Here is a 24,295-nt window from a genome sequence, read left to right as displayed (position 1 = left end):
CAGTGCTCGCGGGAGCGCGCGGCGAGGCCCCAGCTGGCCCGGAGGAGAGCGCGCGCCGCCGCCGACAAGCGTCAGAGAAGCAGCGCATCATTGGCGAAAGTGGGAGAAGAGTCGAGCATGCGCGGTGCCTCTGGCGAAGCCTTTTGCCCTGGCGCGCTCTTCCAGTCGTTGCTCCCAAAGAGGAAGGAAGAATTGATGAACGGGGGGAAGGCAGAACTGCTGAAGGGGAGGATCGGGGTTCTTAAGGAAGCGGGGACGGAATGGAAGAATCGCATAAGCTTCATTCATCATCATCAAACCTTTTATTGGCATCACATACAAACATCCATAACATAACAGTACAGACAAAAAATTTTTTTTCCTTCCAGTAGCACCTTAAAGACCAACTAAGTTAGTTCTTGGTATGAGCTTTCATGTGCATGCACACTTCTTCAGATACCATGCATGCACACGAAAGCTCATACCAATTACAAACTTAGTTGGTCTCTAAGGTGCTACTGGAAGGAATTTTTTTTATTTTGTTTCAACTACGGCAGACCAACACGGCTACCCACATGCAACTATTATTATTATTATTCCCCACCCATGTGGCTGGGTTGCCCCAGGCAAAAATAAGAGAAGCTCATGGCTTCTCAAAGATTACTGTTGCCACCAATGTCTGCTGTTGTGACTTTTAACAGTGCTTGTTTTGCATGCATTTGTCACTCCACCTATAGAGAAAGTTTGCGGCGTTCAGGACATTTTAGTTCAGAGAAGAGGTGGCATGACAGAAGTTTATAAAATTATGCATGGAGAAAGTGGATAGGGATCACTCTCTAATGCTAGTACTTGTGGGCATCCAATGAAGGTGAATTCTCGGAGGATTCAGAACACAGAAAGAGGAAGTAATTTTTTTACATAGCTTGAACTATGGAACTTGTTCCCACAGGAGGCAGTGATGTCCACCAAGTGGATGGCTTCAAAAGAGGGTTGGACAAATTCATGGAGGAGAGAGCTATGGATGGCTGCTTGCCATGATGGCTATGCTCTGCCCAGTGGCGTAGCGTGGGTTGTCAGCACCCGGGGCAAGGCAAGTAATTTGCACCCCTTAACCCGTGGATTTGCACCCCTTAACCCGTGGATTTGCACACCCTAACCCTAACCCCCAGATGTTGCGCCCGGTGCGGCCGGGCCCCCCCTGCACCCCCCACGCTACGCCACTGGCTCTGCCAGCCATAGTTGGAGGAAGCAATGCTACTGAATACCAGTTGCTGGGAACCACAGGAGGGAGAGTACTTTCCCCTCAAATCCTGCTTGTTAGCCTCCCATCATGGGGCTGATGGGAGTTGTAGTTCAAAACATCTGGAGGGCAGCAGGCACCTGAAGGCTGGGCTATCTTGTCATGCATCCCCCCCTTTCCTGCACTGGCTAAATAAATAAATATGCAGTTGCTGATTCCTCATCTCTGGAAATACTGTTAACCAGGTGTGTCTGCATCCTGAAGTAAAACATACAGGTTCTTTGATAGGCGAGAAAGAGAGCTAAAGGGAAAGTAGACAATCCATAGTTATTTTACTTAACAAACTTTGCATACTACTTGATTGTAAATAGAACCTATAAACTGTTTTTAAAAAAGCAAACACTTTGTCCGGACTTACCTCAGCCTTAGTTGAGCCATTTTTGAGATGGAGGATTTACACTGATGTCTCTCTGGCTGAGCCAGAATGGGGAACTTCAGCTCAGGTGGAGATCTGCCTATATCCCCTTCATTCTGTCTGATATCATGTTTGGATTTCTCTCTCTAATCGTAGCAGTATATATTATCACCATCCTCACCACCCCATTATTTGCACGCTGCTTGTCCACAGACAACGTATCGTCAAAGCAGCAAACAATTAGAACACACAAAATCAACAATTACAGGAGTAATTTCATAACAACAGCAATACAGTATATAACAAATGTAACAGCGAACAATCCCCACCCCACAACTTTTCAGTACTATAAATATAGCAACATTACGCCTCCAGGCAGTAGCAAAACAATTGAGTTTAAAGATTTTGTCCTTGATGTTTCTGTTACTGCTGCTTTGCTTGCTACAAATTAGCCAAGAATCAAGTTAGGCTGATCAAATACTGTATCTAGGCCTCAGCTTCCACAAAGTATCACTACCCCTTTCACTTTGCCATTCAGGCAGCTGCTGAAGTCATGCTGTAACTCACAGTCCCTCTCCTACTGAATCTCCTTATGGGGAACCTTTCACCTTCCAGATGTTGTTGAACTACGGCTCCCATCTGCCCTAGTAAGCCTGGCCAAGCCTGATGGGAGTTGTAGTTCATCAACATCTGGAAGGCCAAAGGTTCCCACACCCATTATAAGGTTTCCAAACGCAAGGAGTGGGCAGCTGGAAACAATTTTCCCATCGTGGTATATATCTGATGATATAAATTTATAATCACAGTAATTAAGTTATTTAACAAAAATGTTGAAGATCCTTGAAGGTTAAGCTGAACGCTTGCTTTGCAAAACCATTACAAAATTATGCCATGTAAACAGTGATGTAATAGGCACCAATTTCCAACAGGTTCATAGTCTGCTTTGGAAAGCTTTCTATCTGTACAGACAGAATGTTTTAAATTCTCTTCTGGCTATTCCGGATTACATATTTTACTCTTTTCTTCTTTTGTAGCTAAGCACAACTGTCAAGCCGATATGCTAGTTTACGGGAGATAACATAAAAGAAAAGTGACACGGTCTGCTGATAATACCACATCTGTTAAGGTTTTATCCTACAGTTATTCCCAATTGACAACACAGAAGAGGAATGCAAGCTATTTAAGTAATTGCTCTAAGGATTAAAGGTGTGTTCCACAGGTGTTCCACATGTGAAGCTGAATTAGGGGAGTTGTTTCATGTTGTGGGGGGAAGGGGGAGAGATTTTAGTGAGGGAAGGAAAGATGCGTACTGAGGTTCCGAGGCCTGTTCTTTGATATAAGCAGTTCATTTTAAGAGCATTTTTGTAGTTATGTTTTATACTCCACAATATCCACAGATTTAGGAGGTAAAGTCACATGTGATTTGAAATGCAGGTATGTGGGCAAGACTGCCCCTTAATGCTGCAACTGAGCTAAATTTCAGAAGAACCAGTTTAAAACAGACACACACACACACACACAGAGAGAGAGAGAGAGAGAGAGAGAGAGAGAGAGAGGGGGAATCATAGAACTGTAGAGTTGGAAGAGACCATGAGGGTCATCTAGTCCAACCCCCTGTAGTGCAGGAATCTTTTGAGTTGTGTCCGACTCTTCCTGACCCCATGGCCCAGAGCACGCCAGGCACTCCTGTCTTCCACTGCCTCCCGCAGTTTAGTCAAACTCATGCTGGTAGCTTCAAGAACACTGTCCAACCATCTCGTCCTCTGTCATCCCCTTCTCCTTGTGCCCTCCATCTTTCCCAACATCGGGGTCTTTTCCAGGGAGTCTTCTCTTCTCATGAGGTGGCCAAAGTATTGGAGCCTCAGCTTTAGGATCTGTCTTTCCAGTGAGCACTCAGGGCTGATTTCCTTCAGAATGGAAAGAGGCATATCTTCAACCTATTATTATTTACATTTATTACTTGCCTTCCACCAGCTGGTCCCAGGGTGGCTTATAACCATTTCAAATTAAGAATTAAAAACAGTTAAAACAGATTACAATCACAAAAATAGGGGAAGTCCTCAAAACATACACCTCAGGTTTCAAAGGCCAGGGTAAAGAAGTGAGTCTTCAACATTTGCTAAAAGCGGTATAATTTAAAAGCTAGATGGGGAGGGAATTCCACAACTCATGACAAAAAACTATACAATGAAGGTGTCAGATGCACTTCCATGGTGGTGGGGAATGAACAGTGGCAGAACCACCTTTTTACAGTGTGCCACCAAATGCCCATAAAGTGCATGTGAGAGACAAATATGTGACACTAAGCAGAGAAAAAGCTGGCAAGAAGCAGACACAAGACCTTCTGCCACTTATGACTCCCCCCCCTAACCCCCAACCCCCCGACTTCTCGCAGCCCAGGGCCAAAGCTACCAAGCAGCACTCTGGAAGGGACAGCAGATTTGGCTTAGGGGGGGTTTATCTGCTTCTCTATCTCCTGTTTGCTTGCTCACAGTGGTGATGCATCCTCCTTCACATGGCAGCCACACACACACACACACACACACACACACACACACACTGTGTTTGTGTGTGCATTGATCTCTGCTTTTGCACAATCAGAAATTGTCACCAGACTATAATGGGACTCCAGGACAAGGAGTGGCAACCTCTGGGGTCTTTGCATGCCAGGTAGGAATGGATCAGCTGCCGTTTCCAAGCAGCCTTTCTTTTCTCCACTGTGAGGGGCAGCACCGTTTTGTTATAGCTCCCACCCCTCCTGCTCTGACTAGCTAGCCAAGGAGTGTGTGCCTTGAGAGAGTCACAAAAGAGGCCAATTCTTATTTAATATATCGACCAGAAATCCACTCATGCAATGAGTTAACCAGCTTTCTGGTGTCTCATTCAGCACAGATCCCTGCTCAGATCTCATAAGCCTAAATTGCAGGCCAAGATTGCAGCCAAAATTAATTGCAGATACTTACCTCAAACTTCAGTTTCTCAGAGCACATGACAAGATTCGGAAAACAAACTCAAGTGTGTGGATAAAGGGCCTGAATGATAATCAAAACAAAAAGCATCACACATTATAAATTTTAAAGAGATTTTGTGATGTGTGTGTTTTTAAAAGCAATTCAGTTTATCTTTGAAGAGTCAGTTTATGACTTTCAACTTTAGAAAGTTGAAAACAGTCATTGAAACAGTCCCTCACAGGTCTCTGGATGGATGGATGATTACGACACATAGAATCATAGAGTTGGAAGAGACCCAGAGGATTATCTAGCCAAGATCTTCAGGGATCTTCAGACTTGGGGTTCAAATATGGACCTCCAACCTCCTTTGTTTGGCCCTGTGAGTTCTCCCAGTGGCCTTGCTGCATGTCCTCAGGTGCTTCCACCTGGCTGGAATGTGTCCTTGAACTGTGAAAAGGTAATGCCTCTTGTTTGGGTGCATAAAAATCTCTAGACTTGTGCATGGCTGGCTGCTGGAATATAACACTGTGTACAAAGGTAAGATCTACATCAATTAGTCTCCTCACTTTTTGCTTCTGGCCCTTCCCACGACTAGCATGTACCTCCTGGAAAGTTGCTCATTGGGGAATGAGGCCTTCAGACTGAAAAAAGTTTCCCATTCTGGTATAAAAGGTAAAAAGCAGCAGAATTTTCTTTCTTGAGAATCTTAATCTGTGTTTCTTAACTGGTAGAAGAGCCTCTTTTCTATCGCACAAGTCACTGAAATACTGTATTTCCTCAGTAATTTGTTTAACATACATTTTGATCTCTGTTTTAGCTTTTACAGTAAGACAGCTGTTGATGCTTTTGCAATGAAGCATTTTCCGATTTATGTACAGTAATGCATAAATCCCAAAAGAATCCTGCAAAGAATGTGGAAAGAGATAAAGATAGCATTAAAAGCAAGATATACCAATAAATAAAAAATTTAGATAGTCATATATGGTAACTGGAATTATGGATGCTCAATAAGAAGTAATTCGTAGAGATAATAAGGCTATGAGAACTACTTTTTAAACCCCTCTTGTGGGACTCACATTCTTAGAATGAATATTTCTCTGCAAGTTGCGTCCTTATGTGACAAATGGCCTCACATTTTGATGAAGTGCATGGGTGTGATACACCAATCTCCATGCTGAATCTCAGAAATCCCTGTGCTTGGGTCACTAGGCATGGATTTAGTAATTTGGAAAAGAAATGGGAGAGTGCTGTGTAGCCTGGAATTGGCATCTTTTAAAACTCACTTTTTATACTAACCAGACAATGGTTTGGATCCAGAATGAATTAATTGCATAGTTCCCTTTTGAAATAAATGAAATTTTAGTCATGACTAATTTTACCCATTGATTTTGATCGGAATTAAAATAAATTAACTTAGTCTGGATGAAAGGCAGTGTCATCACTAGTCTAGTCTAGAATTGTCTGTGTTGCCCTCTTATTCCCCCAGTCCCAAGATATAGTTTGTAGCTGCCACCCTCCCCACCCAAAAATATGCAATTGTAGGCACAAGCCTGTCCAATGTAAAACGGTGAATTTGTGTTGATGCTTTAAAGTGCTTCTGTGCATTTAATTAGAAGTTTCCTTTCTGGAAGGCATAGCGTTCTCTTTTTCTTATTGCCTCCTCCAGCACAGCTAGCATTTCTAATAAGTAACTGCTGAATTTCCCCTTAAGGTTCCCATTTTCTTCTTCCTCACAGTGTCAAACTACTGGTTTCATTTCACTTTGCCTTTTTTCTTATCTTTATAGTAAAACAGCACAATTTCACATTGATTTTATTTTACATTAGCTACTAAGTATTAACACACTATGTGTTAATACTCAGTAGCGGTGCCCACTCAAGCATATGAGTGATTATATAACCTTTAGGAGACATCTGAAGGCAGCCCTGTATAGGGAAGCTTTTTAAGGTTTAATGTTTTACTATGTTTTAATATATTGTGTCAACTGCCCAGAGTGGCTGGGGAAACCCAGTCAGATGGGCGGGGTACAAAGAATAAAATTATTATTATTATTATGACTGTAAAATTTCCTCCCTTTGCCTTATTTTTATAGTAAAATAGTACTTTCCCACAAAAAATATTTTTTAAAAGTGAAAAGAAATCAGTAATTAACGCACACTCCTCCTGGCAGGAGTTGGTTAATAACAGGACAATTAAGGAACAATTCATCAGTAGTAAGGAGCAGTTTATCAGAAAAGCAATGCTTAAGCAGCCATATAGGGCCACAGTGCACAAGGAAACCCAGAAGCAGCCATAGCACTCCTTCTCTCGCAAACATAAGCCCTATTCAGACATTGTCATACCCTCCAACATTCCTCAGGATTTTTCTCACTCTCCCCAACTAAACCTCTTTGACCCATCATTGTTTTGTCGCATCCCCCCCCCCCGACTACCCAAGCATTTCCTATCAGGAGGAGGGTAAGTGGCACAAATGAGACACAGCACACATGCTCTACACTGTCCTGAGAAAACCCCTTAACCCTGATTTTAATTTATTTCATTACTGGTATTTAGTAGATTTACGAAAAGAGAAAACACACACAGCAATTAATACATTTTAGAAAGGGGCAAGATTAGACACAGACACACAAAGCATTTTTTTTAAAAAAAATCAAGACTCCTTGCACTCCAATCTCCTTTTCTTCCTACTCGCATCAGCAGCTGGTTTTGCTAAAGGACCACTTTGATAACAGGCCAATACAGTGGTACCTCGAGTTACAAATGCCTCAGGTTACAAACGCTTCAGGTTACAAACTCCGCTAACCTGGAAGAGTTACCTCAAGTTGAGAACTTTGCCCCAGGATGAGAATGGAAATCGTCTGCCGGCAGTGCAGCGGCAGCAAGAGGCCCCATTAGCGAAAGCGCACCTCTAGTTAAGAACAGTTCCAGGTTAAGAAGGGACCTCTGGAATGAATTAAGTTCATAACTAGAGGTACCACTATACATGGTCAGATAGTCATCCGTGAAATCCTGTTCCTGTAAACGCCATTTCACTACATCCCTTTGTAGGCCCAGTTTCTGTTACAGTCCTAGGTATCCCCTGAGTCTGATACACTTACACAAAAGCATAGGTGTTTACATTTTACAATTGCCTTCAAGACATGAGAATTTTAAAATAATGCATTTGAGTTATTTTTTTCTGTCTGGGCTCTGAGGATTTGTGTGGGTCACCATGGCTTATCATTCAGTGCATGATACTGGCTGAGGCGACACGTCCCCTGTCTGTGCTCGTCTTGCCCTTAGATCCCTCCGAACACCCACCAAGGTTACATATTAGCATGACACCTTTGTCTGTGGGATTTCCCGCCCCTCCCTTCTGCTGTGCAATCCCCCCCCCCAATTGGTTCATCACCACCTCTTCTGAAACCCTGATGTCACATGCCAAGCAAACCCAATGTTTAAGACCTGCCTGTTTGGAGTGCATTCATCAAGGAGCAAAATGCATTTGGTACCCTTCTTTGGTAGGAGAAAAGCCATTATGGCAACCTTAGATGTTTTCTGGTTAGAAATCCTGTAAAGTCTTTAATGGAGAGAGAAAGGCTAAAACCTTCGGAAGACAAGACTGCTGCTTGATCATTGCAATAATCCCATGAATGTGGATAGCATTGTTGCTAATCCATTCTCAGTGGGACATTTCAGTATAGTGTATATAAGAGAACAGGGCGGTTGGGGTGAACCCATCTCTTCCCAATATATATACACACTTTGTTTGGATTAGGAGAATACAAAACGTGCTGCAATTGTAATTTAACAAGTCTGGTAACATTTACAAAAGTAAACTCTCTGTCTGGGGGAGATTTACAAGTCCTCGTCTCTGCTGTTTTGATTTAGTTGCCATGGGCAAATGCTCTTGGGTTTAAATATAGCCTTTTCTGCCTCATAGTCAAATAGTCCCTTTCGTTTGTGTTTCCTCAACATCATTTTGCTTTGCCATGAAGGTGGGCTGAGCAGAGCCAACTGACGAAAGAGGGGGCTGTTCCCTTGATCCGGGAAAACTCCCTCGCTCTCAGTCAATGACTATGCTACGGAGTTGCAGTGTGCAGGCAGTGTCAGCAGGAGCGAGCTTGCGCCTCTTTCTCTCTCTCCCTTTCTAACACCAAACGGGAAAGCAAGCTTCAAGTTCAGTGAACATCCACAGCATCTAGGATTTCTCTCTCTTTCCCCCCACCTCAAATTACTTCTGCAAATGAATACTGCCTAACCTCCCCAAGGAAAGAAAAATGGGCACTGGGGATTATATCTGCATCACCATGACTGGAGGAGCACCCTGGGGCTTTAGACTTCAAGGTGGCAAGGAAGAAAAGCAGCCTTTGCAGATTGCCAAGGTAGGATGGTGAGAATGACTTTATCAATCAATGTTTTGTGAAAAGGAAAGGTATCTGCAGGATATTTTGTTTCCTTGGGAGAGGGGTTAGTATGTCTAGTTGAGAAATCCTGATGAAGGTTTTATTCCGGCTCCAGATTTAGGTTTGGGTTAATGGAATTCTCAAGTGTATTCTTAAGTAGTTGAGTTTAATTTTAAAAAGCTAACATTTCTGAAAGTTTCTTATGTCGATCAAAGTACAAAGGTTTCCTCCTGCCTTGCAGAAAAATACTCAAGTCCTATGAGATGCTGATGGCTTTTAGCTCCTGTTGAACTTGCTGAATGGTGTTGAAAGAACTCTGTACAGTTAGGGCTCTGGGACTTCAACTAGCAAGCCCTCCTTTGATGAGAGATTTGTGACACTTTCCTTCTAGTCTTCTTGGCAAAGGAACAAATGTATGGCTGCGAGAGAGAAAATGTGCTTACCGTTTTGAGGAATCTTGGAAAGCATGTTGATGAAACTGTTGCTTAATATTTATCAGCCTCACACCAGCCTGAATTGCTTTTATGAGATGCTGCTTATGTCCTGATGTATATTTAATAATTTGTAGGAGATTTGTGATCTGCATTATGGATCATGTGAGAAGTTACTCTGAAATCTTCTGCATTTTCAGGAGTTTTGTATGAGGGTGGTGGGAATCATGTTTTAGAACTCTTTAAAAAAAAATCTGAGAATTAATTAGGGTGCCATTTTATTGTGTTTGGGGAGCAACTTGTGTTTACCATTGATTACGACACTTCTATGTCCATAATGCTTGAGAGAGTAAGTTTTAGGTTTAATTTTGGATTACTTACTATAAATCAGAACATCTTAACTTGAAGAAATAGGTAGGCTGAGGCAGCCCTATCCTATGCATATTTACTTAGAAGGAAATGACAATGCTATCTAAACTAATTTTGGAGCAAGTTGAGTGAATTCAGTGAGACAAAAATATTGCATGACTTCACTTAGGATCAAGCATTATTTAATTCAATCAAATTTACTTCTGAGTAAACATGCATAAGATTATGTTTCAATAAGAAAGGAAAAGAGAATGAGGAACTTTCATTGTCTTCTAGTTCTTCTAAACAGGTAACTAAGAATATGATGCCTGTTTAAAATGGATGCGATGCTCAAGACAACTTTGTTCAGCCCTGTTAGGCCAGTTTGTTTTTTCAAATAGTTAAGCAAAATAACTTGGAAGTATAAGATTACAAATATGTTTTAAAAGTTATCCTCTGTTTGTAAAGAACATTGCCTCACTCTATATGAAAAAAGACACTAGCTTTTTCTTAAACAGTGGTTCTAGGCAGTTCATATGTACAAATATCATATGCATGTATCATGATATTTGATTATTAAACATTCTGGCAACATACTAGCAGATTTCTTTTTGAGAGAGAAAAGCTTCCCATGTCTTGAATGTAGCTGTTGCTTTGCAAGAGATAGCAGAATCCTGCCACCTAGTGAAACTTTCGTGAGAGAAAGCAATAGAAACTATTTAAATAAAATAGACTGTGGTGGGGGACCACAGTCTAAAAGTGAAAAAAGAATCTATGCAAAGGGATAATCAGATCTGAGGGATAAGAAACAAAGATATTGCATCCTTGGGACTTCATTATGAGGTAGGCAGTTGCATACATTCAATTTTATCCAAATCAAGCATAACTGGTAATTTTGTGTCCTCTTATTCCTATCACTAGGGATGTGACAATTGCCATTCTGGATCAAACCATTATCCATTTAGACCAGCATTTATTTTCTGATAGCAGCCTTGTGGGAACTCACAAGGTAGCCACTCTCTGTTCTTTCCCTTTGCTTTCTGGATTTTGGAGGCAATACTGCTTCTTTACATGGACGTGTTTCTTAGTGAGCACACCTCATAGTCTTTTCAAGGACGATTCTTCATATGTACACCAAATCCCCAAAAATAAAATATTTAAATAGTAATCTAAGCTAATGTCTTAGATGGCCACAAATTGTGGCAGTGAATTCCATAGAATCATGTACCTATTGCATGAAAAAGTGTTTCAAAAGTATATTTGGAGAAAACACTCTGAAATGAATGGGAGGCTACTCAGCAATTGTACTTGGTGGTATCATTTCATTGAAACCTGTGGAATCAACAGTTGAGTGAAATAAACTATAGCACACTAAAGCTTAGACCATAATAAACGTCTTAGTCTTCAAGGTGCATTTAATTTTGGATTGGACTCAAACTAGTGTTGATGGAGAAATAAGATGCATTTCACTTTCACAGGTGAATTTAGCAAATCTGCACTTTCTGAAACACTAAGCGAACTGAAATACAACCATCACTCGAAAGTTACGATCTCCCCAATTTGGCAATCTCCAGCCAAGAAAATGTACAAAAATGCACATATTAGTGAAAATAACGTGCAGAAATGCAAAGCATTATGGAAAATTGCTTGCAAAACTGCATATTTGTTAAAAGCCACATACAAGTGTATTTACTAGGAGAAATCCACACTAAAATGCTGAAGAATTTAAATAAGATTTTTTAAAATTTAAGATTGGGAAAATGAAAAAAAAGAGAGAACAGTAAATTGATAGGTTCATCCACTCTAGTCCAAAATGGCTGCTGATCTGAAGGCACTGAGATCTAGCAGAGGCTACTCACTGGAAAAAGGGAGTAGGGAGGTGCTTCTTGCTAATGTGAGCCAGTGTAGTATGGTGGTTAAGGCTTTGGACTAGGACTAGGACCTCTTCCCCACTTGCCCATGAAGCTCACTGGGTGACCTTGGGCCAGTCACTGCTTCTCATCTTATCCTAACCTACTTCACAGGATTGTTGTGGGGATCAAATGTGGTGGGTCAGAACCATATATTCCACCTTGAGTTCCTTAGATTTAAAAGTTTGTTATAAATACAGTAAATAAATTGCAATCTCCCCTTCCCTCTACAGAGTCCCAGACCTGCTCTAGAGCACCTCCCGGCCCTCTGGAAAAAATTTCCAGGGGGTGCAGAGGGAAGAAGAAATTGACACACACAAAAAGAGCCTCCAGTAAAAGATAACTCCACCAAAAGCGCAACTCTGGATCCAACCCTTTGTCATTTTTGGCTTCATGCAAATGAAGAAATAAAAGCAAGAAAAAAGGGAGAATAGGCCCGTGATAGAATATTAGAATCTCCTCAAGCGATTCCCAGCTCCACTCCAGTTCAGTGCTTCAGTTTGCTGTCCCCTTGTTGTCGACTGATCTAAACACTTTTGGCCTGACTGTAATATAAAACAAATAAGATGAAATGCTTTTAATTTCTTGTTTAAAAAATAGCAAGCTTGGGAAAAGGGGGCTTGTTTGAAGCAACCCTCTCACACACAAAAATCCATGATAGTCATGGGACTCTCTTGGGTTCTAATCTTTCCCAGCATACTATTTGCCTATGAGGGAGAGGGAAGACTGCCAAACTTCCAGTATGTTCTGATATCGAGATTTCCCAAGAGAACTAGTGACTCAGCAAACCTTCTAAGTATCCTGTTCTAACATCTAGGCTGTTGTATGGAATTATAGGGTCCCAGGCATGCCCGGCACTGAAAACTTCTTGAAGTGCTTCAATCTGTTTTTCTCTACCCTCTTCTGTCCTTCTGGATATATGCACACTGGGATAAGGACCCAAGCATTTGATTTAGACCAGGGTTTGGGAAGCTGTGCCCTTTCAAATGTTGATCCCATCCCAGCCATCATGGATAATGGTCAGAACCTGATAGACCATTAAACTGATAGACCCACATGATCCAACCCACCTTCGTGGCTAGAATATACATGTGCCCTCCTGTGATGAGGTTAAATCATGGGAAAGTGGCTTCCACTCAGGCGGTAGTATGTATGCAAAGGAGGCAAGAGTGTAGCAAAGTTCTAACTCACAGGTCTAAATAATATTCCCCGGGGTTGTACCTACTCTGAAGGTCTTAAAAAGTTTATTTGAAGAAATTACAAGCCATATAAGAATAAAAGATAAATAAATGAAAGAGCAGTTTTATATGAACAATAGTGTTCCTATGACAGTTTGTGCATATCATATTGAGGGTTGTTGTTTTTTTTTGACAGCCATTATCTAATCTCTGTGTTACCCTTAACAATGAGCAGTTTTTCTTCTTCTCATGTAAACTCATCTGTCTTTTGGGCATTGTACCAAATAAGCAATCATACTAATGCAATGCTAGTTAACTGTGCGGCAGCCAATGGAAACATATTTGTATCCAAATAGACATGTGAGAGTGTGAAGAAATAAAATAAAGGCTATATAAACTTTTTAAAAGGTGCACATAGCAATCAAAGATAGAGTCTTAATAGGGCCAAATCTATTCAATGTGTGTAGTAAATATACCTAGTTAGGAACAGGACTAGAGTTGAAATAGCTATGAAGCTCACTGAGTGACCTTTGACCAGGCATCCTCTCACACCCTAACTTTCCTCTCAGGCTTGTTATGAGAGCTGTCCAAACTGAGTCATAGTGTCAAGATGGCAGCAACTACTGGCCTTTCTAAATGAATATTGTCCTACTTTGTCTTTGCATTCAAACATCCCAGTCCATAATGGAGTAAATCCAAAGTATTCAGACTCCACAATATTTGGGCCAGCTGAGGTCACTAAATCAATGGGGTAAATGTGGGTTAAATCCATTCATTCTAGTTTAATGTGCATGGACTAGATTGGAATAAACCTTTCTGGTTAGGCCAGTCTATTATTCTGAACCAGGATTGAAGATTTACAGTCCAAACATGATTCATGTTCGTCATTACATTTGCTGGGTTCTTTTTTCTGCATGACATTCACTTTTGTATCACTTGCTTCAAAGACTAGCTGCCAAATTTAATTGGCCCGGTTTTTAAAAGCATATGGAAATAATCTGGAAGGCAAGAATAATTTCATGGCTAATGAAACTAGGAGGGAAATCAAGTCCCAGGCAAGAAAATAATAATAATTTAGCTGTCTTCTAGGACAGTAGTAAAAAGATGGCACTAGATCAGTATACGAGTGTACATTTTAGCTTGCTATTACATAAGAACAAATGCAATGAACAAGCTGTAATTTGAAGTCTGTATCTTATGCATAAGCAAGGGTAAAGTAACTTCTGAAAACGCCTGGGTCATGATTCATCTCCATGATTCATGAGACTACATGCTTGGGAATGTTGGTCGGCAAAGTGCCCAGCAGAGTTCTATTCTATTGTGTCCATCCTGATGGACTGCTTCTTCATTCATTCATCTTTTGGGGATGGATCATATGCCTTGTGATTAAGGTTTTGAATGTGAAGACTTGTGAAAATATACTGTAAGTTGCAATATAGGTCAATTCCTTCTGTAGTTAGCTCTGGTTTCACTACAACAAGGCTAGTGAACCGATGGCCTTCCAAATGTTGTTAGACTACTGTTCCTCTCATCCTTGACCATTGGCCATGGAACCCAGTATAATGTTTAGCCACCCCTACACTACAATATAAAGACCACATTTGGAAGTCACATGGTTTAGGGCAACATAAAGAAACCAAGCCTTCTCCTGGGCATGAGAGCTCCACCTTCCCTTCATCCCTTCCCATGTAGCCAAGAGAGTTTGGAATGTTGCGTTTCCACTTTTAGTTAACTGTGTAGTCTGAACTGAGAACTGTGGTTAGCACTAACTATAGTTTCAGCAAGCCAGCTTTGGAAACTACTGTTTGACGAAAACTTGCTTGAAATTAGCCAGTTATTTTATTTGTCCAAAGGTAAAGTTGGTGTTAATCAGAGGATGCTGTTAATTGCTAGATGTGAAAGCAAAGGCTCTTTAAATTCTCTCCCCAGCTACTTGTAGGAAGGGTGAGTTCCTTTCAGGGAAAATAGTGGGGTATAAATAAATAGAACCATGGATCAACATAATGTTTTAATCCAACCAAGTGTACACCCTTAACTGAGGGTTGGATATCTCAAGTCCACATTTAATAACTCCTGGAATAACTTCCCTGTTAGCATTACAGATGGAATTTAAGGATGGAACACTCAAGCAGACTGAGTACTGAAGTAGTAATAGTTGTGATTGAATGAATGTTTGCTTGCAGTTTCAGTTTTTAATGGTCAAACAGCATTACCTAATCTGGTGCCCTTCAGATGCTTTGGACTCCCAACTCCCATCAGCTCCAGCTACTGTGGCCAATAGCTGGAGATTCTGGGAGCTGTAGTCCAAACTATCTGAAGAGTATCCGGCCAGGGAAGGCTGCTGTAAATAATATTAACAATAGGAAAAGAACTTGGATGGATTGGCTGCTGAGTGGCCCTTGCGGTTTTCAGTGTCTCATGGGAACAATTTTGGCTAAAAGAGTGGTTTGAAATTCAGACCTACATTACTCTTCAGTGGGGAAAGCGTAACAGACCTTCCTCTATTGTGGTCATTGTTAAAACCAACTTGGGTGCATTATAAAATAATCTAATGAGAAGTGACGTGGTGAAATCTTTAGAAAGAACCGGGCACAGTGCAATAATTAGTTTGAGGTTTGGGGGAGACACTAATCCTTGTCCTTTACTTGAACAAACAAGGCATTGAAATAGTAACTGAGAACAAAGACATATTGCATGCATCTCTTGTTTGCCCCTCACTTGCTGTTTTCATCAGATTTTGATTTGCATAGCTGGCCTAGAAAAAAGCCCTCTTGAACACAATTAACAAAAACATACAGTTGGTACCACTAGGTGACACTAAAAATAAAACATCAGCCGACTGCTTAAATCAGATCAAACACTTGGCTTTCGCCATTGTTGCTCGGTTAGGTCGTATGATCAGAGACAGAGGACTCTTCTGTAGATGAAAATTGTGGCAGAATTCAGCTGAGACTTCTAGGTGAAGTCTTTGTTGAACTTGAAAACTACACAAAAACAATTGCCAAATCCCAGTCCTAGGCATATACGTCTCTATAGAGCCGTTGGGCATAAATTATAGTAGAAGATAGCAAAGAAAGCATTCCCTACCTCACAGGTTTGTTGATTGAAGAATAAAATTGGATAGATGGGTGCACGGTCCTATGAAGAGCAAGATAAAAAAGGGGATTAATAAAATAAGAAATAAACCTGTACTGATTTTTAAATTTTAACCAATAGTTTTGAAGTAATATCATAATATCACAATAAATCCCCTTCATTTCACATATCATTTGTTTGTTTATTTACTGCTTGGTTGTAATGAAACCTCAAACCAGTTTACAAAAAGAGTAATAATAATAAAAATCAGTAAAAAACCCAACTATTTAAAAGTGGCTGGGGCATCCCAGCCAGATGGGTTGGATGATGAATGAATGAATGAAACAAATGACAAGCTAAAAACCAAATTAAAACGCATGCCAGCATTCAACATGCTTGGATAGTCTTGCCTAGACAAAGATGTTTCTAGCAGGTACCAAAAAGAGATAGTGAAAGCACCTGCCTGATGTCAATAGGGAGTTCCAAAGTATGGGGGCTGCAATACTAAAAAGCACACAATTTCTTATAAATGCAGAACATTTACGTGGTCCTTCTTGAGCAATGGTCACATGTTTTGTGTACTGTATAAAATGCTAATGGACCATACCAATAGTTTTGGGGTTCCAATAAGATAAGTATACCCACGCAGCCATGACCTTGTCCCTGCCAGCCATGCCTTAGGCCCATCCTGGTAAACTGCAGCAATACCATCATTAGGAGAGTGACTCCACAGTGACTCCATCATTAGGAGAGTGACTCCACAGTGACTCCATCATTAGGAGAGTGACTCCTTGATCACGCTGGTTGTTGCTGAGCTAGTGCCTATCTGATTGGTGCATGTGATCATGGGAAACAGGACAACCATGGAGCCTGTTTATTCATGTACACTAGCTAGAATCTACAGCCCTGATAGCAAACTCCAGGATAGCTACCTCAGGACAGGAGGAACAGTCAACACAATTTGGAACAGTGCCGTTCAGATCCGTGGGGATTTTGCCATTGGCTTTAGTGAGAGACTGGTGGAGTGCCCATTTGGGAAGGTCACCTAACTGGTTGGAACACCTGACAGTTCTTAGGTTACAAGAATCATAAACCAGCCATTTTCCATCCATTTCCTTGTATGCCATCAAGCAGAGTAACACTAGAATTAGCAGCCCTGAGTCTCAGACAACTACACATAAAGAAGCAGAAGGTTTATAAGAACGGAGCTATAGAAGATTGATTATTATACATTGGCGGCACATAAACTTTTGGAAAAGAATTCCCTTGTTGAACACAAATATTTTATTAATGATTCTATGCAGCTCTATAAGGGAAAGGTAAGTTTCAGGTCAAAATAATAAAAGGAACAGGAAACGGCACACATCTTAACTTTATTTTCATTTACAATGGTAATTACTTCTGACATCTGTTTAAAGGCTATCCAGTCCTTTAAAGTCTGTTTCCTGGAGAAAGCTGAGCTGACTTTTGTTGTTTTTACAGCTGAGAGTGTTGGAATGGACTGTTCCTCAGAATTAGATTAATGAAGATAATGCCACAACAGTTGAGGCCATTTATGAAAGCATACATGACTGGTAATCTGGAGACAAAAAGTGACACCATATGTTAGATTCCTACTTAGAAATTTGATACTTTGAACACAACAGCAAGGCTAATGGTTGCTGTCATCAGACCAGTTTTTGTGAAAATCATTAATAAAATGAAACGTAACTTTGACTGATAAATACATTTTAACTTTAGGATACTACTTTATGGCTTTAAATATGTTTGTTGCCTATTGTTCATTGCCTGGTTCTATTGACATTGCTCTCATAAATTTATGACTTATTCAGAAATGTTCCAGTGTGTGTTGAAATGTTTTATGAATTGTTCATATGCTCTAAGTTCTATTTGGATTCTAAAATATGGGTCTAGCTACCACTTTAAATTCCCATGGTAGCCTCAGTACAACCCCATGTTCGGGCATTGTGAGACATTAAAATGAAAGCTTAATCCAGCTGCCTGGTACCGATTGGAGTGTTTGACTAGAGCAGGCTTCCTTAACCTCGGCCCTCCAGATGTTTTGAGACTACAGTTCCCATCATCCCTGACCACTGGTCCTGCTAGCTAGGGATCATAGGAGTTGTAGGCCAAAAACATCTGGAGGGCTGAGGTTGAGGAAGCCTGGACTAGCGGGGGAAATGTATAGAAGGGCCAGGACAAACTTCAGCAATGGGTCATGGCAAAGAATCCCAGGTACTCACCCTGGCCCTGCATAAAGATGGTGCAAGATTGTAATGTACTAGATGAATGTCCACAGTTTAATATATCTGATAATGCTGTGGCTGTGTTAAAAGGGAAGGAAAAACAAACACATCTGTAAAGAAATCTAAACTAAGGCTGCAATTTGAAGTTCTAGGGTGCAAGTCCCATTGAACTAAGTAATACGTACCTCTGAGTAAATGTGCTTAGGACTGCCCTGCAAAGAAATAATGCCCAAAATTGTGGCTTAGGGATTTGAACGCATGGATTTTGAACTATCCTAGCCCACCAGTGCCACCATATTAAGCCTACGTGGACCCATGGGTGGAGGATGAACCCCACTAAAGAAAACTTTGTGTAGGATCTCCTCACACCTAGATTTATGTCAATTTAACTGCCATGGTGCCCACCAAATAAGTTGATTCTGGGGTCAATAGTTTGGTAAAGTATTGAGAATTGTGTGTTAGAAATCCTTTGCCACCAACTCTCCCCTCAGGACTAGCACCTCCAGTCTTCCTAGAAAGTAGGTATTACAGTGCAAAAGCTACACATGTCTACTCAGAAAAACTGTAAGTCCCTTTGGGTGCAATGGGACTTATTCACAGGTAACATGCACAGGGTTGCAGCTTTAAACTGAAGTCTGCATGTAGCTCCTTCAGATATTTGGAGTTGGAGACTGACAATATATAGGGATAGACTGGCATGATCTGTCTCCCATGCGCTGCACTGCACATTATTATTATTTTTTAGACCAGCAAAGTAGCTTTATCACTGGTTTTTAAATTGCATTTGCAATATGCCTAGGTGTAGGGATATCGCAGAGTGGGGAGTGGGGTCCGGAGGGAGCACACTTCCCCGCCAGCAGGCAGCCAAGTCTGCCTGCACGCGTGACCTTGGGGTGCAGGGGCAAACTCCCCCCAGACAAGCCACAGCTGTCTGTACATCGTTCCACCTCTGCCTGACCTTTTGTGATCTCAGCAGTTTGCGGTGTCCTGTCTGTAACCCTTTTCCATGAGACGTTTGTCTCCATTCGTCATACACTGGGCAAGGGGGAAATGACGCTGTGGAACAGGTGCCAAAATAACTTTGCACCACCCCACGATTTCGGGACGGAAGATTTGTAAAGGTCACAGCCCAAAAATGTATTTGCCTGGCTTGCATATTTGTCTCAATAAAAAGAGGCTCCACAGGAATGGTGGTAGCTCGCTCGCTCGCTTCAGACCACCTGTGTGCAGCTCACATGATGATCAACACCTGTCTTGGGCCTTCACTTCACCTAGGGGTGAGCGAAGCTGTCAATCTCAGTTTCTCCTTTCCCCCATATTAACTTCACTTCTCCATATTTTCACATCAGCTAGTGATGTATTAAAAAAACTAAGTCCTCATGAAAATTTGTCAGTATTTTAATGCAAATTTCTCCTAATACACACACTTTTGCATGCAAAACATATTTTACTGAATTGAATGGATTTTTCTACACTACTTTTAGTAACATATGCATTTATATGCTCACTTTACATTAGTATATGTATTTTGTACACATTACTTGGCTGAAAAAATCCCACTGCAAAATTCAGATGAATGTGTGTGTCGAAAGATAGCTGTACATATTGCTTCAGAAAGTGCAAACTAGGTAGGTTTGCCTTTAAATGCAAACTGACTCTAATTTCTCCCCCACCCCTAAATTTGCCCATGCGCATATTAGTGGGATTAGGAAACCTGGTTTACAAGGAGAGGGGCATTTACATGTAGGCCTATTACAGAGTTGTGAAGAGATGTATGCTGCATAGGGAACAGATCCCACCAAACAATTCCTCCATCGTGTCCTACATGCATTCATTGAAAACATGATTGTCCCTCCAGTACATCCCAAAGGGGCTTATGTGACTTGCCAAAATCCACATAGTAATTGTCATGAATTAGCAGGATTTGAACCAATGATTCCCATTTTCATATCCAATGACCACAGACCTGTTTGATTTACCTGCTTCAGTGAAGTTTGATACCAGTTCTCCTCTTTTCCTTTTAATTCTCTTCATAGTTATTCCTACTTTGTTGTATTAAAAAAACAAGCAAACTTTTTTTAAAAAAACTAACTCTGACTAGCCAGTGTCAGACATTATTCCCAAGACAAATACCTTGTGTCAATGTCGGCCTTTTTCTCTGGATTATTTTTCTTTTTCACCAAGTATATTGTGGGGTAGCCCTGTGTATATGACAGGGAGAAGATGTAGCCAAATCCATTTCCTGTTCAATTCCATTCTGATGTATTTGACCTCCTCCTGGGGGTTGGTGTGCCCTGTGGAGCTCAGATCTAAAGGGAAATACTAGAAGGGATTTTGTTTTGTTTTGTTTTGTTTTTATAGCTGCTATTTCCTTAATCTCTGTCAGTGAAACGCCTTGTAGAGGACTGTGTTTTAGCAGTTCTGAAAATGAAGCAAGCTTTTAGCTTGTTTTGTTCATCCTTAATCTTGATAATCTGGCATATAGAAGGATACACACAAAGGAAATATTCATGACTACCTTCACCAGAGTTAACTTGAGATGCAAGTAATGATGATGGCATGCAATAACACACCGAAGGAGAGAGAAATGCACTCTTCACTCAGCAAAATTGCTTTCAGACAACCTTTTTATCCATTTTTTGTTGTTTGCAGGGAGATGAAGCAACGTTGACTAATTAATTAGCATGCTGCAGGTTGGTGTGCAAGAATTTAGTTATTTGCCAAAGCAGAAAAGTAGCTTAAAAAAAGAGAAAAAACTAAGTACCTTAGGCTGTTCCAAATCATTTTACATATTTAATGATTGTAACTCTAAAAAAAAGCAACATTCCAATATAGTAAATATTAAATTTAGTGCTGAAGGAAGCAATCACTGTTCATTTTGTGGCTCTGCAGTGTCCTGGTTTCCAGCTGTGGAACACTGACTTTCCTGGGTGTGAAGGCAGGTTCATTATTTTTAATGGAACCAGGCCAAAGAGAGAAGGAAGTTCCATAGTAGTTGTCCATCTCCTTGTGACAACTAGAAGTGAACTCAAGCAATTTTCCATCAGTTGTGTCACATTGGGGAGGGGGAGCCACAAATATTTATACAGCTCCAGGGAGATTCTGTTTTAAACAATGAAGCTATGTGCCAGCAGTGGTGCCAGGTATGAGGATGCCCTGGGCTACACCATCCTATTGAGTTCCCTGCAAGTTTGCAAGGGACAGTAGGGTTGGCAGCAGTAGTGAGCAACAGCTGGGATGGACAGTGGCCTGCAGCCGGGCATGCCAAAGAGAAGCATTGGTGTGAGGAAGCTGAAGCCACCATCATATTAGTTTTACCAGAATTCCCTTGGTCCCTCAATTGGTACTCAGAGGCATCATGGGAAACTATGATGATGCCACACTCTGGGAGATGCCCTCAGAAGCAAGAGTCCCAGTTGCAGGAGCACTTCACCTAAGTACTCACCAAGGCGATCACAGCCCAAAGAAACCAAGGGTCAAGTAGAAAGAATCAGTCTAGGTCCAAATATGATTCAAAGACAAATTCAGGCAACAGTTCAAGGTCAATGTCACAGAGATTCAAGTAGGTTGCAACGTAGCAAGGCAGCAAAACTAGACTCCCATACCCTCCAACAATTCTCCAATAAAAATAGGGACATCCTAAGGGAAAGCAGGACATTCTGGGATCAAATCAGAAACCGGGACAGCTCCTGTAAATCTGGGACAGTCCCTGGAAAATAGGGACACTTGAAGAGTATGGACACCTTATATACTCTGGCCTCCAAAATTACAGCTGTTGGCAGTGAACTATCATTGCTCACAAGTAGGCCCCTTACTCATGAGAAGAATACTCTCAACTCTCTACTTGCCATTTGGAGACTCCAGGTCACCCCTGAAGGTCTGGCAACCTCACCCCTCAAGGGAATCCTCAGCATTCAGAGGACCCTGGAGCTGTGAGGTGTCTGATTCATCATCTGAGGACTCTATGCCTAATACCAGCTGAGGTGTAGGTAAGGCAGATGATGCCTGCTCCCTTGTCAGAAGCTTCTCTTCAGGATGCTTTTTTTTTTTTTAAGTCTTTAAAAACCAAGTAAGCTGGAATCAACAGAGATGGACACTATCAAGCTTATGGATCCTGGCATTTGCCTTGCTATGCTACATGCTGATGCCAGGAAAGCTGGGATAGTGCTTGTTGCTGAATGATGAAGCCATGATATTGGGGAAAAGCTAGAAGTGGAGCCTCACTCCATGGTCCACATAATTAGGCCCTACACACGAGTAATGCATGAACAGGACTCTTGTGCTGCAGACAACATCATGTGCTTGTGTGAACTTGGAACGTTATTCGCTTTTTAAAGTTTTCAAGAGGCTAAAACAAACTTTCCAGGTTATGTCCTAATTTCTATAATGCTATATAATATGTAGCACTCTCGTATCGGTCATTGCATAGATGTACATGGTAGCACAGCATGTTCAACAAAGCTCTCTGCTCTTGATGCGTGTTTATCTTCCAAATAAAAGGAGGTTGGTGGTTTTGTAACTATCAGTTTCTTGGGCTATGGAGAATGTCTTCAAATAGGACTGGAGAGAAGTTTATCACAGCAAACAGATCTGATTCCCTTAAAAGGAAACAGCTTCGTTTTTCTTCTGCCTCTCTGGAGAACTGGCTACAAACTGGGAATTGTTATTGTATGACTCATTTGAGGACCATAGCTGCACAGAGTTCAGATAGGATTTTAATAAAACAGACCCCAGATTACTGAAAGGCAGCTCTTTCTCCAAGGAGGAAAATCTCAAACTGTTTTAAGGCAACATGGTAATATGAACTTCTCTGTAGCAGCAACAGCCAAGGTAGAGTAAATGTTCCAGATACCGGTCTTAGCTGTGCTGAAGAAAATTCTGCTCCTTCTCAAATGAAATCCTGCATTCATTTTTATTGTTTTTTACAGCTCTGCTGATCCAGGGGGTGAGACAAGCTTTTAGAAGCCCAGGCGTGTAAAACTACAGAGAGCAGCAAATAAGCACACAATGTTTACGGTTACACATCCAGCTGAGCTAAGATATTGCAGCATGCATCTGCCCTCGCCCCGTGGCTACCTTAGACCCTCAATGTAAAACACTACATGTCATGTTCTGCAGTGGCGTAGCGTGGGGGGTGCAGGGGGGGCCGGCCACAACATCTGGGGGTTAGGGTTAGGGGGCGCAAATCCATGGGTTAGGGGGTGCAAATTACTTGCCTTGCCCCGGGTGCTGACAACCCACACTACGCCACTGATGTTCTGCATTTGATTCCCACCCGTGATAATATATTTACGTCATGCTAATGCACTCTGTTTATAAAACTGTACAGTAAGATGTGTGATGCATCTTCCCAAGAGCCGGTTGTCCTCATGAGGAGTGCAGAATAAAGGCATATGATCAGGATTTCAATCACGCAATGTATGTTACTGTTGCATATGAGGAAAGATAAGCATCCTAGCCACACATTATTCATGTAATGCAAATTAGGCACGCCATACAATTGGTACACCCAGGAAATTCCAAATCAGGTGACTACCTCTGTACTGAGCAGCAGCTCGTGCCTTCAAGATTCATTGCAAACTAACATGTGCAACATGTACCAGTATTTGGAGGAAGAAAAAGGGATGCTGGAACAGTACAGCCCACCTGGACTAAACATGGCAATGCCCTACATGCAAGTAACAGATAATAGTTCATGGGTTAGGTGCATAGTTGAATTGTTAAACTGGCTTTAGAAGAGGCTTGGGCAAATTTGGGGAGGAGACGGCAATTGATGGTTACTAGCCACAATGGCTATGCTCTACCTCCATAGCTAGAGTCAACAATGCTTCTGAATACCAGTTTCTGGGAACTAAGGGACAGGAGAGTGTTTCTTGTGCTGAAGCTTGTTGGCTTCTCAGAGGCAACTTGTAAGAACAGGATGCTGGACTAGACAAGCCATTGGCCTGAGGTTCATCTTATGTTTAAATTCAGTGTTAAATGCAAGACCTGCAGGGATTGGGTCCACTCTAGAGCTCCTTTTTGAGGTGGAAGAAAGACATGCATTCAGTTCTGTACGCAAGCCCCAATTCTAGCAGGAATCTTTGCAGCTGCAAATTGAATTCAAGCTGCAACTGCAAAAAAAATAAGCTTCCTTT

At 41.4% G+C, this 24,295-nt stretch overlaps 1 protein-coding gene across 1 annotated transcript in view; it reads left to right on the top strand.

Annotated features, from left to right (window-relative positions):
• The first annotated feature begins 8,648 nt into the window (after window positions 1-8,648).
• The window catches only part of SYNPO2 (synaptopodin 2), a 95,291-nt gene continuing 79,644 nt past the window's right edge, over window positions 8,649-24,295 (top strand). The window contains exon 1 of the mRNA XM_083631616.1: window positions 8,649-8,949. Coding sequence (XP_083487742.1) covers window positions 8,845-8,949 — 105 coding nt within the window. The 5' untranslated portion in view covers window positions 8,649-8,844. The remainder of the gene's footprint in view (window positions 8,950-24,295) is intronic.

Source organism: Podarcis filfolensis, assembly GCF_964270895.1.
Source record: "Podarcis filfolensis genome assembly, chromosome: 9".
Lineage (NCBI taxonomy): Eukaryota > Metazoa > Chordata > Lepidosauria > Squamata > Lacertidae > Podarcis > Podarcis filfolensis.
This window is presented reverse-complemented; position numbering and strand designations above follow the sequence as displayed.